A 14,835-nucleotide genomic window follows, 5' to 3' on the forward strand; every position below is an offset into this window, starting at 1 on the left:
ATAAATCACTGAACACATCGTCATAACCACTGTGACACAACCACCACCAACTCCTTTCCTTTTTTTTTTTTTTTTTTTTTTTTTTTCTCGCAATAACCGTCACGCTCCAGCCCACCAGTCCCCTCTGTACACTAATCCCGGCTTTGGGTGCCTTAAGTTTACCCCTCTGGCACAAACATCACACGGCCCAGTGAATCCAGGGCCACGAAGTCCTATCCGGCTGGACCCCAGATGACCGCCAGAGGATAAGGCCAAGGTTGGAACAGCTGCCCTTTCTGCCTGGATAGTTTGTTAGCGTAACGTATGGCTCCGACATGGACTCACACAAACACCTCGACAGGTTGGCACTCTCTCGTCGTACTCTCCAGTCCGCCTGTGGTCCAGAAGAAAATAAGAAGGGAATTAAACATGAGAAAAAAGAAAAGCACACAACTGAGTCGTAGTTATTTATGTTATGGTGTAAGTATGTAAAGTATGTGAATGGGGTGGAGAAGGAACGGCACTTCACAAGTGTACCAATCTGGTAGTCCACCCTGTTTCTCTCTCCGTCTACCAGTGTGTGTGTGTGTGTGTGTGTGTGTGTGTGTGTGTGTGTGTGTGTGTGTGTGTGTGAATACTGAACACTGTGGAAATGGTATTGTATACTGCCTGATGATTGATTGATATTGATACTTATAGCGCCTATCCTCAGTCGGAGACCAAGTTCTGAGCGCTTTACAAACACGGGGTCATTTGCGAAGAATCATCAAGTCAACGCAAAAGAACCAACACTCACATGGACAAGACGTTCACGTGAGTGGCGCACTCTCCAACCTGCCCCTGCGGTCAAGAAGACCAGAGATCTGACCATGTCCGTCCTGAAGAACGACAGGTGGAAAGGTCAGCCATCTGCAACCCCTTGAGGACCACGCTGTACGGCAACAGACAGGAACCGGAGAAGACAACTCGTTCGTCTTCAGTTTAACGTCTTTCCACTTGAAGTGATATTAGACGGGGGAAGAAAAAAAAAACAACCGCGGGGGTAGGGGTTGTGGGAGGGGGGAGGGGGTAAAAGTGTGTGTATGTGTGGAGGGTGAATAGGGAAAGACAACGCTAGGGAAAATGGAAACGTTATAAACGCCAACATCAAACAACTATAACAAATGTCCTATTGTACTACGCAGCAAACCTTCTGCAACAGCAAATAACATATTGGAATTGTTGATAACATATTCAAAAGAACTTTTGGTGAAGTCTGGTAAAAAAAAAAAAAACATTTTAGATTTTGACATTCGAATATTATATGGTTGCTAGATATATGTTCTCCACATATGCACCTAACATCTTTGCTGAACTTAGTTATAAAAGCGTTCAGTTTTATCCTGTTTGATAATGTATGGATCTGCCTTAATCTTATTGAATAACTGTATGTATTTGACTGATTGATGTGCATTGACTGCATGACAGCGAACGAAAAGAAGATGAAGAAGTTGAAGCAAAAAACATCAGCAGAGGGGATGATGACTGTTTCTGTAATGCCGAAAGCCTGCTGGAATGCGTGAGAAAATAATGTCTGACCAGGGATAGGGGACACTTCCAGAGGTACTTGATTTTTATTGTCAAAGAAGTTGTAGGAATATCTTGTCCGTTCATTGATATGTCTGACGTTGAAACTGTTATGGCACCAGGATAAAAGAAAAAAAAAAGATCAAACAGATAGAGAAAAATGATCACCCGGTGCTATTGAAAAATGCACAGAAGCACCTTTTTCCTGTATATTTTGCATAAAGTCATGTGATGTTACCTTTCAGGACGAAAATAAACAGTATTGTTGCAGATACTTTTTCATATCAGCATGAAGTCATTCTTAGCAACGTCTGCTTTGCCTTCTTGCATAATAGGTATGGAGAGAAAGAGAGGAGGGGGAGGAGTGGAGGGAGAGAAAGCGCGCGCGCAACATTCCAGCCGAAGCCCACCCTGAAACGCGGTTTCGTTTGGGCAAACTTCGGTGTTGAGACTGAACTGGGTGAACGTCATTCAAGTCCGCTTTTCTGCTTGGAAGCATGCGCAGTCGATCGTACCCAGCAACCCACACCCGCCCCAAGCGATCCCGACATTAATGATTTCACAACTCTCATCAAACTGACGTCTATAAAATGGGGCGAGCCCACAAATTTGTTTTTCCACGTGCAAACGGGATAAACCCTCTCCGTTGTTTCTCGTCTCCGATGCGCAGCGAGCATCAACTTTCTTGTAGATCAACACCGCGATCTATTTTTCACATGGCGGAGCTGTAGCGACCTTGCTGAAACGATTACGGCTAATGCAAGACTACACAGAACCCGAGGGATCGAGTGAGAGAGAGAAAGAAAAACAAGGGTAAACTTTTGGTTTGGGAATTTACACCGAGCAATAGACTGAGCCGTTTACCAGCTTGGTTACACAGATGTCAAAAATGCTTTGTATCATTTTCACTTCCCCATCGTGTTTGTAGTGGGCCTAAATGGGGTATGACTAGGAAAATATGATTGTAGGACGGAGAGGGGTGAGCAGAGAACTGGGGGGAGGTTAGTGCTTCAGGCAGATGTAAGCAAATAAGCAACGCCCTGGAATACCATTCCCGAAGCCCAGGAGAGGAAATTTGTTACTGGTTTCCGCGCTGAAAAAACATGGAAAACACGCAGCCCTAATAGGTTTACACACACACACATTTAAAGAATGGTCTTTTAAAGAGTGGGGGACGAGAAGCGGCAGTGTGATGGCTTTACCTGGCCCTGATGTCGTTTGTCCGAGTATCAAATTATTGGAGTCATACCGCCTTGCGGCTTGAAGGCCGTCGAGGCTGAGGAGAGGAGCTGTGGGAGTTTAGCGAAGTCGCAACAAAATTGATATCCACTGCAAGTGTAAAAAGTTGCGCTGCATTCAGTTAGTTTGTATTTCTTTTTATCACAACAGATTTCTCTGTGTGAAACTCTGTGTGAAATTCGGGCTGCTCTTCCCAGGGAGAGAGCGTCGCTATACTACAGCGCCACCTTTTTTTTTCTTTTCTTTTTTTTGTATTTTTTTCCTGTGTGCAGTTTTATTTGTTTTTCCTATCAAAGTGGATCTTTCTACAGAATTTTGCCAGGAACAACCCTTTTGTTGTCGTGGGTTCTTTTACGTGCGCTAAGTGCATGCTTCACACGGGACCTCGGTTTATCTTCTCATCCGAATGACTAGCTGTGTGTGTGTGTGTGTGTGTGTGTGTGTGTGTGTGTGTGTGTGTGTGTGTGTGTGATTTACATATAATGCAGGAATTATTTAAAAGGCAGCCACGATTATGACACCCCAACAGAACTGCAAACAGAAATTAATATCATGTAAACGAAAGAAAGACAAGTACGAATTTTTCGACAAGCATGTCTTTCTCTTTTTGGGCCTGTAGTTTTAAAGTTTCCAGGTGGTTTCCGAAAGCTTCAGATCTGCCATGATATTTAAGGAAGATCTTGTACACAGTGTCTTTATACATCGTGTTTGTCTATTTCGTGAGAAGAGGAGAAATGTATCGACAATCTGCGCCTGTCATAATTTGAGGACTTGAGCTTTCAAATGCAAGTTTTCTGTTTTCTTCCTATCCCAGCAACAACTTCTCCTCTCCCTCCTCTCCATCTTTCTCCTTGTGTGTCTGCTCTCTCTCTCTCTCTCTCTCTCCATCACAGTTTAAGCTGACAATGCTATTTGCATCAGAATGTAAAACGTTGGTCATCCGCCTTGCTCTGTTCCTTGAGAAAGCTCTGAAAGTCCGTCGTATGTATCTGTTGGATTGATAGTTAAGTATGTCATCAATACTTACATGAGAGAGAGAGAGAGAGAGAGAGAGAGAGAGAGAGAGTGCGTGTATGTGCGCGAGTGCATAGGTGTGTGTATATTTAAATGTGCATGTATGTATGTGCATAGCTGTGCATATGTGTACATGTACACGAGTTTGGATAACTATGTGCACAAGTTCAAATTATGTAATATGGTTTTTGATCATAACTTGCGTGACCTTGCAGGGAATCATTCATCTGATGTGACTATGAATTTGTAACCACCCTCAATGACATGGGCCAGTGGCCTATTCATTAAACCATTCAGTGTTCAGTGTTCTCTCTCTCTCTCTCTCTCTTTCCGTGAGGATGCTGGGAGCTTCCAATTAAAAAAAAGCCTCCCCCCCTCAGCCCACCCACCCACCCCCCATCATCTCGACATTCAGGACCCAACCACTGGAAACACCGCTTTCTGTGGAGTCTGACCACAGCCCTGAACCACGTGACCTTACAGGCACCAGCCAGCAAGTCTCTAACTCCACCAGTTTGTTTCTAGAATATAATCTGTCACACACTCCTGACTGCCCGTGTAAGACAGGCCCACAAACCCCGGAGCACATCTTGCAGTCCTGCCCCCTGTATCAAGATGCACGGACGCAGCAGTGGCCCTATGGAGCCACACTAGCAGAAAAGCTCTGGGGCACCAAAGAAGACCTCATCAAAACCATCACCTTCATTTCCAGCATAGGACTGCAAGTCTGAGACCATGATCACGGGGAACGCAGAAGAAGAAGAAAAAGAAGCTTCTAGAATATCCTGTGCTAGAAACTCCCTCTTCTCTATCGCTCTCTTTCTTTCTGGCTGTTTCCTTTCCCCTCTGTCGTCTTTTCCTTCTCTGATTTATACCTTCAGCTGTAATTTTCCTCTTTTTTTTCTTTTTGGTGGTGGTCATTTTCTGTTTTTCCGGACTTGCTAACTAGCCATTTTTATCATCTTTCTGGGCCTGAGAAGTGTGAGGTGCCCGCTGTCAACTTTCGTATTGTGTGCCAGTTTTGATGTAAGGTATTGCGAGTTGTGTATTCCTTCATGTTTTTTGTTTTGTTTGTTTGCTGTTTTGGGTGTATTTGTTGTTGTTGTTTTTGTTGTTTTTATCCCTTTCGAAAATTGATGAAATGGTTAACGACAGAGACATGTTCTGGGTGGGGTTTTTTTTGTTTGTTTGTTTGTTTTTTGCATCAACATGGTTGTACTTGTGCCCACTTTTCTTTTCCAGGTGTCGTCTCTTTGTTTACATTCTACGGGATCGATATTTTCAGTGGGTTTTTTTTTCAGCCCTGATACGGCTTAGTTATAAGTAACAAAGAAAGAAATGCCTCTGTCTGTCTGTCTGTCTGTCTGTCTGTCTCTCTCTCTCTCAACTCTGGTTTCTGCACTGTGTGCAGAGGTCTGGAGAGTGGGGGGAGGGGGGTGGTGGGTAGATGGGTGAGTACATGTGTGTACCAGCGCGAAAGTGGTCATTCATGCTCTTGCGTGACGTGTTAGAGAGCGCGAGTTCATATTTTGAGTGTTGAAAGCAAAGGGCAATAATTATATCAGTGATGTGTGAGGCATGAAGAGAAAGATTAGTCCAGACCAAAACAGTCAGTAAACACACACACACACACACACACACACACACACAAAGCACACACACACACACACACAAAGCACACAGAGAGAGAAAAGTAGCGACACTAAGCTTGCTACCTACCGTGTAAGCGGATTAGGCCAGCTCAGTGTTGTTGGCCTCTTCATTCAACCATGCGTTTCTCTTGCTGCCCAGTGTATATATGTACTGAAGCAAGGATAGTTAGGGGCTGCCGTTTTAGAGAGTGTGTGTATGTGTGTGTTTAGGGGGTGGGGAAGTCACCGTGTTTCGTTGTGCGCTTGACTGAGTAACGGTCAGCTGACCGTGGTAGGTTGGGATCAACAACATTGTCGCCGTACAAACATCAAACTCATGGTGAAGAGAGAGAGAGAGAGAGAGAGAGAGAGAGAGAGAGAGTTACTTACTTACTTACTTACTTACTTACTTACTTATTTCCCATTATGTCATTTGACATGTAGGGCAGTAACGAAGAACCGCCACACTTGTCTGTTTTGGGCCAGCCTCTGAACGATAGCTCAGGTGTTCTTCAGGGTTTTGAGTTCTTCGACTGTTCTACGCCATGTGTTCTTTGGCCTTCCTCTCTGGCGTCTACCTTCTGGCGCCCTGTGAAGGGCTGTCCAGGTGCTGTTACCTTACCCTCTTCACAGGACATGAACAGACCATGTATACCGTACCGCCTTCTCATGATGATTGTCTCCATGTTCTCTTGACTGCACTGGACGAGTAGCTGTTGACTGGATATGGTGCTGAGCCAGTATTTTACGCAGGATCCTTTTGAGATTTTTCGTGTTGAAGGTTAACAATTTCGTTAGATTGCTCTCAGTCATCTTCCAGTATTCTGAGCCACAGAGCACTGCGGAAAATGCACAACTCTGGTACATGTTCAACTTGGTGCTGGAGCTGTATTAGGGGTGTGGGGTCTCCACACGTTTGTTCAGCATTCTGTAGGCTACTCTGGCTTGCTGAGGCGGCTCTTGAAATTGCTGCCTGCTACGCCATCGTGTCTGACAGCACTGCCCAGGTACACACATTCTTCACTTGTAGGTAGAACTGCTCCGTTTACTGGCGTTGGCGAAGGCTTTGGAATGTTCTGTGTCATCAACTCTATTATCTTCTGGCTGATCTTCAGACCTGTTTGCTGTGCGGAAGTGCTGAGACGGGTTGTCTTCTCTTGCGTGTGATGATGATGATGATGAGTGTGGGAGGCCTGCGTGCCAGGTCGTCTGCAACATCAAGATCCTGCAGCGTTTAGAGGAGAGTCCATCTGACACTTCTCAGTGGGTCTTCGGTTGTTCTTGGCATCACCCAGTCTGTGGCCATGATGAAGAGTAGTGCTGGCATTAAGCATCCTTGCCTCACTCCCGTCTTCACCTGGAAACTTTGTCCGCTGTTTTCTACTCTGCATGTGAAGTTGTGTAAAAGATCTCGGTGAGAAGGGTGATCTGTTGTGGGATTGCCATAAGAACGGATTGTGGGCCACGGGCTTTCCAAGTACCGAAGTAGAGTTGTCTCTGTCATTCCGTACAGTCAGATTGATTTTACGCAGGGCAAATATCTAGTCAGCAAATCCTCTTCCTTTCCGGAAGCGTGCCTGCTCGTTCCTTGGCTGCTTGTCTACTGCATCTGAAATTCGTTGAATGATGAAACTTGCAAAATAGATAGACAGATACATACATACAAACATACATACATACATACACAGATAAATAGATATTCAGGATACACGCTTGATTATAAAATGACATTATTTTGCTCGTGGATGGCACAGGGGACTTTATTTTGAGTGCGAGAGTTTTCATCAGACTGGTTTAACGCTTGTCAAATCGAACCCAAAATGTAGATATAAATATGCTTTGAAAACATCTTATTCAAACACAACGAGAAATGGTGTTCATCAAGGTTCTGTACTAAGACTCTTGTTCATTACGAATTATAATGGCATTGTAATCAATAAATGATTTCAATTGTGAAACTCTACCGTTGACTCGGAGTGTATTCTTGGCTCTCAAGAGATTTACAAAATTAATGTGCAGGCAAAAATCTAGATTTAGGTCTTGAAAATAAACTTGTGAGATCTGGAAACTTAATTCAATGGCGAGAAATAAACCCGAACTTTTTTTTTTTTTTTTCGTGGATGATATCAGATGTATATACTGATATTTGGTAGACTCAAGTGCCTGACCTTGCTCATCAAAAACACATGGGTCGTGCATATTAAAAGCATCGCTTCTTACGGTATTGTTCTTATTTCTTGTTTGTAATCCTGTTAGTATAGGTTGATTCGATACCTTGACCAATTTCCTGCCTTGCAGTATTCGACTATGCAGACATAATGTGGAATAGTTTACACAACGGGCTATGAAATACTTTGGAACACTTTCATTCAGGAGTGATGAGAATTATCGCTAGAGAGATCCGTGAAACAAATTATTCTTTAAAAGAGACGAGGAAAAGGCACAAATGTTCTTCGTTGACTTCAGGCATGAGGACAGACATGGTATCTTGCCAAGGGCTTCCTTCGATACAAAGTTTTCCATCGAACAGAGTACAAGAATACTTAATTATTTCTTATTTGTGACTTCGCCAGTTTTAATCGTTTGTGAAGTTATCTTCTATATTTATAGATCTTTTTTGGGGGGATTCCATCTAGTATTCCTTGAACGTTGCCAGGATATGAGGCAGAGTTTCAGCCAGTAATTGTTAAGAAAATCCCAGGATTGTTGGATATTTGAATAGTTTCAGCTAGTAATTGTTAGGAACATTCCCACGATCAAAGGATTACTACATGTTTGAACAGTTTCAGCCAGTAATGACAGGTCAGTTCGGGTCGCTCATTTAGACCTTGGCCTTGGCGACACTAGCAGTGCACCCGAATTTCTTCTGCTGGGGTCCTGCAAGCAGCAGAGAAGGACATGCATCTCTGTTTGCAGCAGTCACTGGTTCCATTTCAGCAAGGTTGGTTTTCTACCACGCAGTCTGCATTCTTCTTTTTGTTCTTGCAAAATCAGTCAGTCGTGGCGTCTCAGAAGGCGAAACGCAAAAGTCTGCCATTTTCTTTCTGGATAATCTGAGGCAAAACTGTGGAGATGTGCACACGGCCTGAATTGAATTCCTGAGTCATTTCAACACGTTCGGTGTTTCCTACTTTGATGCGTGTCAGCCCTTTCGGTTCGGATTTGTTCAGTCTGTTTAACTTCATTACGACTTTGCTTGGAACTAGAGAGCAATGTGCACTGGTAACGACGTTGCGGAAACTGCGGCTGATCCCAACGCCGACTGTTCTAAAGCCCTCTTGGCCGAGAGGCTGGGGATGTAACTTGGGCAAGACACTCTCCACTGTAATCAAATTCAAGCTGGGACATCATTTGCCTCCTCTGTTGTTCTGATGATAGTCGGACACGACTCACTATCATACGTATATACAAAACTGTGGGTGAGCTGTACACTTCCTAAAACAAAGTTGGTGGTAGCGTTTCAACATTGGATGCACCCATGACATTGCGTGTTGTAGTTTGAAGGTGAAGTATGAATTGATAACACAGAGGCAGTGGATGCAACATATGATAATAACAATAGTCTCTGTCCATTTTCGTTCATGTTTCATGTTCCACGATGGCCAAGGCACACTGGACAAGAGTCGCGGTCAGCATCCACTCTTGCATAAAGCCACGAAACAGGTGGAGATCTTCACCAGCTGGGATCTATATCATACATAGCTGATAAATGGAATCGAATTAAGTCCCATTAGTTGTAAAGCGTACACACACAAGGCAACATTATTTCTGCTCCAGCCCCCAACATCCTAACAAAAGTAGAACTCCCCAGGCAAAACTACCACGGGGATTAACCCAAAAGGAACCGCTTAGCAACACGCAAACAACACGACTGTGGCCACAGGTCATGTGTCTTCCACATCACCACACGGAGAACAGCCTTCTATAGACACACTTACCGACACACATTCCGTCTGTTCACCCTCTCACTCTGTAAATAAATGAGTTACCTTTCCCCGCATAACATCATTGAACGGCGGCCACAAGATGTTAATCGGCTTTACCATGCGTGGATAAACATAGTTCTGAAACGTCGCCCAACAGAAGCGCGAAAGAGTTAACACCAAAAAGCCAGAAGGGAAAGCTGAAAGACTTCCACAGAGCTTTGTAGAGAGCCGAGCTGTTTGGGATTATGAAAATCCGCCTTGAAAATTTCATGAGAATAGCTTTTCAGAGTGGTGTTTGATAACTGAGAGGACACGGTGAATGGCGAAACTGGGCTCAGGTTTTAAGCCCAAGCTATTCTTGTGTGTGTGGTGGCATAGGGTCCGTTGTGAAAAGCGATGCATGGTTGGTTCTATACACAAATCAACTTAATCATGGCTTGTGTTTAACTCCATGGGGCCTGTGTGTCGAAAACACTCCCATGCTCATGGTTAATGCAGTGCAAAGCCTGCTTCCAGCCGCCTACCAAATGAATCAGTAAGTATCGCTAACGGCTGAAAAGGAATTAAAAGAGTCTCAGTGGCGGAGCCGCGCGCGAGGTGATTATTTGGAGTCAGCCCGCAAACAGTCTGTTTCATGTCTATGTGGGAGAGAAAGGACCAGAGAGGAACGAATGCTGCCGGCAGTGATACGAACAACGGGTTGTCGCTGATTGTGCGTCAGCATAATCATTGTTTGTCGCTTGCCTTTTTTCTCAGTATTAGTCTCTCTCCTGTCTGTCTCTTTGTCTCTTGTGCCTGCCTTTCTCTGTCTGTCTATCTGTCTCGTTATCCCTCTCTCTTTCTTGTTAACACGCAAACAAACACACCTGTCATGCTAAACCTATCATATCCAAAACAATTATATTGTACATAATTATGTCCTGTTTTTTTTCCCCTCATCCTACTGCCTTGTACCCCATGTTTGTTGTTTGACATGTTCCTCAGGGTTCCTTAAGGAGCAACATTCCTCCAGCGGTCTCCGTTGTGGGCCCATGTCCATCCAGCTGCCTTCACCTCGTCCCCCGTGCATCTTCTCCGTGTCTGCTTTCTTCTTGTTCTGCCCACTTTTCCTTTACCCGCTGAGGGTACCCTACAGTGTTGTGTGGGGTATGTGTTCAGTCCATCCCTGTTTCCTTCTCATGATTCCTCCGTTGAGGGGATTCTGGCTGGTTCTTCGTATCATTGCAATTATATATTATGTAGATAATTATTATCTCTTTGTTTCCCCTAGTGTTGATTTTCTTTAATTTTCTTTAATCATGCTGGTAATGAACAAATAACTTGTGCGGTTTTGGATTAAAAAAAAAGATTTTGATAATGGAAGTAGTGTTAGCGACATACTAACATTTTGTTTTCATGTCTTTTGATGGTGCAACGCCATATATTTTTTTTTTCTGACAATGAATGGCTCACAACAATAACTGATCCACCTGTAGTCCTTTGTAATGAATTGAGGATGGGGGTAAGTTTGGAGATGGGGGTAACTTTGGAGAGGTAGTGATTTTTTAAAATATCTTTTTGCCCTATCCTACCCTGCACTCTCTTTCGCTCAAAATATAATGTTTTTCTTGTTGTTGTTGTTGTTGTTGTGTGTGTGGTTTTTTGTTTGTTTGTTTGTTTTTTCCCCAAGCGTGATGCCTCAGACACCAGTGACTGTAAAGAAAACGAAGAAAAAGATTAAGAATTTCACGTGATGTAGGATGAAGGAGGAAATTTGAAGCTATTTTTGGTGAGAGTGGGGAAGTACTTTTTTTTTTTTATAGACTTATATGGTTATTCTGTCTCTGCCAGTGTCGGCCTGTCTCTGTCTCTCTGTCTCTCGCTCCCCCTCTCTCTTGGGTCTCCCTCAACTCCCATCAGTTTGTTTAGCCAGTGGCCTTCCCGGCACACGATAAAGTTTATTGAGGGGTTTGCAGCTTTGGTGCTCAGGAAGGTGCTGGCTCTAGGTCCATACAGCAGATAGATTTATGGTGGTGGCGGTGGTGGTGGTGGCCAGGAAAGTGCGATGGCAAAAACAGCCCTGCGGTGCTTTCGACCATAAACTCCTGTCTTAACATGGACGCGTGCTTCGAACATGCGAAGCCTTTGCTTGTGTGCTTGTTTGTCTGTTTGTTTAAATATATGTATGTATCCGTGTGTCTATCCATGTATCCTGTCTAGGTATCTATTTATCTATCTGTCTATGTCTGTCCATGTATCCTATCTAGGTATCTATTTATCTAACTCTGTCTCTGAATCTTTCTCTCTACGCCCCCTCTCTCTCTCTCTCTCTTTCTCTTCTCCCTGTCAATCTCTTTCTCAATGCACGCTATGTCTTCTGTGAGGTCAAACACTTCTATTGCGAGACAAAGGCCATGATCGCAAATCATATTGGACATATCACAACACACACCATAAATAGTTGAACCTGACCTATGACTCTCTCCCACTGTCTCTCTGTCTCTGTCCCTCTCATATATGTGGGTGTGCGTATATATATATATATATATATATATATATATATATATATATGTCTGTGTGCTATTTCTTTCAAGTGCAGTGTGTACGTATGCGCATGGTGTGTATTTTGTGTGTATGTGTGTGTTGTGTAAACCATTTATTTTTAGTGACGTATGCATTGTGTAAACACAAACTTAAATATTTAAGATGACGATCAATCATTTTCATCATCGTCTCCACCATAGCACAAGGCACCGGAAGCACGGAGTTATATCCCCTTGTACAATGTTCGTTATTTTTCTTCAACACGACTTTGAGCTGACACCAGGGAGTGATAGCGACGTCAGAGATTTATATACCAATATGTCAATAATTACATCCTTTTGAGAGTTCAGTAGGATTCACTAAGATCCACTGTAAATGATAGTGACATATCTTAGAACGAATGTGTAAAGTATAATAAACCATCGTGATAATAACGCGTATGATTATGTAATGATAATTTGATTCATGAAAACAAAACAACGCACAGTTGAGATTTGTTTTCCAGATGGGTATGAATCATGTGCCGGTGACCATGTTGTACACCTGGAGCTGTTAATTATTTACCTTTAACAGCTGTCTTCTGTGTAAGCTTCTACTCTCTCTCTCCTCTCTCTCTCTATGTTTTTCTGTCTCTGTCTTTGTCTCTTCCTTTTCTCTCTCTTTCTATCTGTCTCTCTCCCTCTCCATCTTTCTATCTCTTTCTTTAAGATCACCAACAATGTTATTCTACTCAGATTTACTCTGCGCATATTCATATACATGTGTGTGTGTGTGTGTGTGTGAGAGAGAGAGAGAGAGAGAGAGAGAGAGAACGGCAGGTATGTAGGTCGGTCAGTGTGTTTATATCCCCACTGCTAGAAATTATACATTCATTCTTTCTTTCTTTCTTTCACTCATTCGGCCATTCATTTATCATAGCTCCATGCACAGCAGAAGCCTCAGGAAAATGGCACTAATGAAGAAGCTGGCAGGAACAAAATGGGGGTTGGGGGCGGGTGGAGGAGGGGGGGGGGGCAACACAAAGATACTAAATACAGTGTATACCGCAACAGTCAGACCCCACATGGAACATGCCGCCAATTCCTGGTCAACTGCTGCTAGGACCAACCTCCACAGCCTGACCAAGACACACAATGCTAGCTTCAGACTCGTCACAGGCGGCATGAAAACCACTCCAGCGTCAGCAATGGAGAAAACAACAGGACTCCTTTCACTAGAAGGAAGGAGACTAGAAAAACTCCTGAGGCAAAATGAAAAACTGAAGAGACTCCCTTTACATCCCTTTCTCCCCAAACTGAAAGCCCCCACAAAGAATCGACTGAAGCGACAGAGCCCAAACCACCTCATCAAGGCTCTTGAGAGGAAACACCACCATCCTCTGTCGGCAACCAATCAGCCAACCGAATCCCTCCAAGACTATGAGGACTGGCAGGCAGACACCCCAGCCATCATGCTCAACATCCCAGGTGTCGAGAGCAAGGAGTGCCACATAACTGAACTAAAGTCGCTGACTCTGGAAGCACTAAACACCAAATACCCTCCCGATACCTGTGCAAGAGCATACACAGATGGATCTGCTGAAGAGGCAGTGAAGAACGGAGGAAGTGGGGTGTATATTAGATTCCCTGACGGTAAATCCATCAGCAAGTCAGTGGCTACAGGCACCCTGTCCACCAACTTTCATGCTGAGGCCTGTGCTCTGCTACTCACAGCCCAGACTCTCAGCCAGGAAGACACACTACCCACCAACACAGTGTTCCTTACTGACTGCAAGTCTATCCTGCAAGTCTCCAGGCGCCAGGAGGAGAGCAGATCTTAAGAGACATCAGGCAAGAACTGAATCTCCTCAAAGAGAGAACTACTATGGTGCTGCAGTGGATCCCCTCCCACTGTGGCATAGGAGGCAATGAAGAGGCGGACCGCCTATCCAAGGCAGGCAGCAAATTAGAGCAGCCAGCCCACCCAGTGTCCTACAGCGAGGCATAAACGATGTTGAGAGACAGCTTCAGGAAAGCATGACGCCAACGTCTGGACATCGGGCCGGAAGACGAAAAAGACGGCATCCATGAGCTGGACAGAGCGGCACATGCACAGGTCACAATCTTCAGACTGTGAACGGGACACTGTCAGCTCCTCTCCCATCTCTACCATCTGAAGGCATCAAATACTGACCAGTGCCCTTGTGGCACAGGCCCACAGACCCCCTCCCATATCCTGCAGTCCTGCCCCACCTTCGACACTCTGAGACACCAGGCATGGCCCAGCCCGGTGGAGCTCCAGGAGAAACTGTGGGGACCGGCGGTGTCCCTGAGACGGACCGCGGACTTCGCTGTCCTGACCGGACTGAAAATCTATTGTGGCCAGGGAACGCGGAAGAAGAAGAAGAAGAATTTTTCATATCTCAGAAAGTGATACACTCTAAACCGTTTTATCTGAAATATAAGGCACACAAAGTACCTGCAACAATTCAGGTTTACTTCTGGGGGTTGTTCTGTTACGGATGGAGAGTGGATTATGTCTTGATTCAAACTGACTCCCACGTTAAAAAAACACTCAAAAATACAAACAAACAAAACAAAAACAACAACAAAAAAGCACCTGTATCAACTTTCTTTCATGAAGGTGGGGATGATGCTAATTTTAACACGGGGAGACGTTTTGTTTTTGTACCCAGGAAAGAAGCACAGGAATTCTCCCGGGAGTACTTCTGTGGATGGGGAGTCATTCTGTGACGTTACTGGGTTAAGGCAGAAAGGAAGAATTGGGTATCACCGGAGATTAGAAAAGAGAGATAAACCACTTGCAGAAATTGCTGAAGCCAGGCAGCCTGCGCCGCGGCACGCATTCATTATTCATGAGCTGCCTTTGCCCCGCCCAAACGAAAGGAAAGCGTCAGTCGAACGCAGTCTCCTGAGTGATTTTATAATTTGGATTACACCTTTGTTCCCTTTGCTGTT

The 14,835-nt window shown here is 44.3% G+C and overlaps 1 protein-coding gene across 1 annotated transcript; it reads left to right on the forward strand.

Moving 5' to 3' along the window:
• The first annotated feature begins 12,941 nt into the window (after positions 1-12,941).
• Positions 12,942-13,697, forward strand: LOC143294584 (uncharacterized). Its single transcript, XM_076605959.1, has one exon. The coding sequence runs from the start codon at positions 12,942-12,944 to the stop codon at positions 13,695-13,697; it is 756 nt and encodes a 251-aa protein (XP_076462074.1).
• The last annotated feature ends 1,138 nt before the right edge of the window (positions 13,698-14,835 follow it).

The sequence above is a fragment of the Babylonia areolata genome, chromosome 20 (genome assembly GCF_041734735.1).
Source record: "Babylonia areolata isolate BAREFJ2019XMU chromosome 20, ASM4173473v1, whole genome shotgun sequence".
NCBI lineage: Eukaryota > Metazoa > Mollusca > Gastropoda > Neogastropoda > Buccinidae > Babylonia > Babylonia areolata.

Excerpts from the sequence above, each read along its gene's own strand:
- LOC143294584 (XM_076605959.1), top strand. The coding sequence starts at position 12,942 with ATGGAACATGCCGCCAATTCCTGGTCAACTGCTGCTAGGACCAACCTC.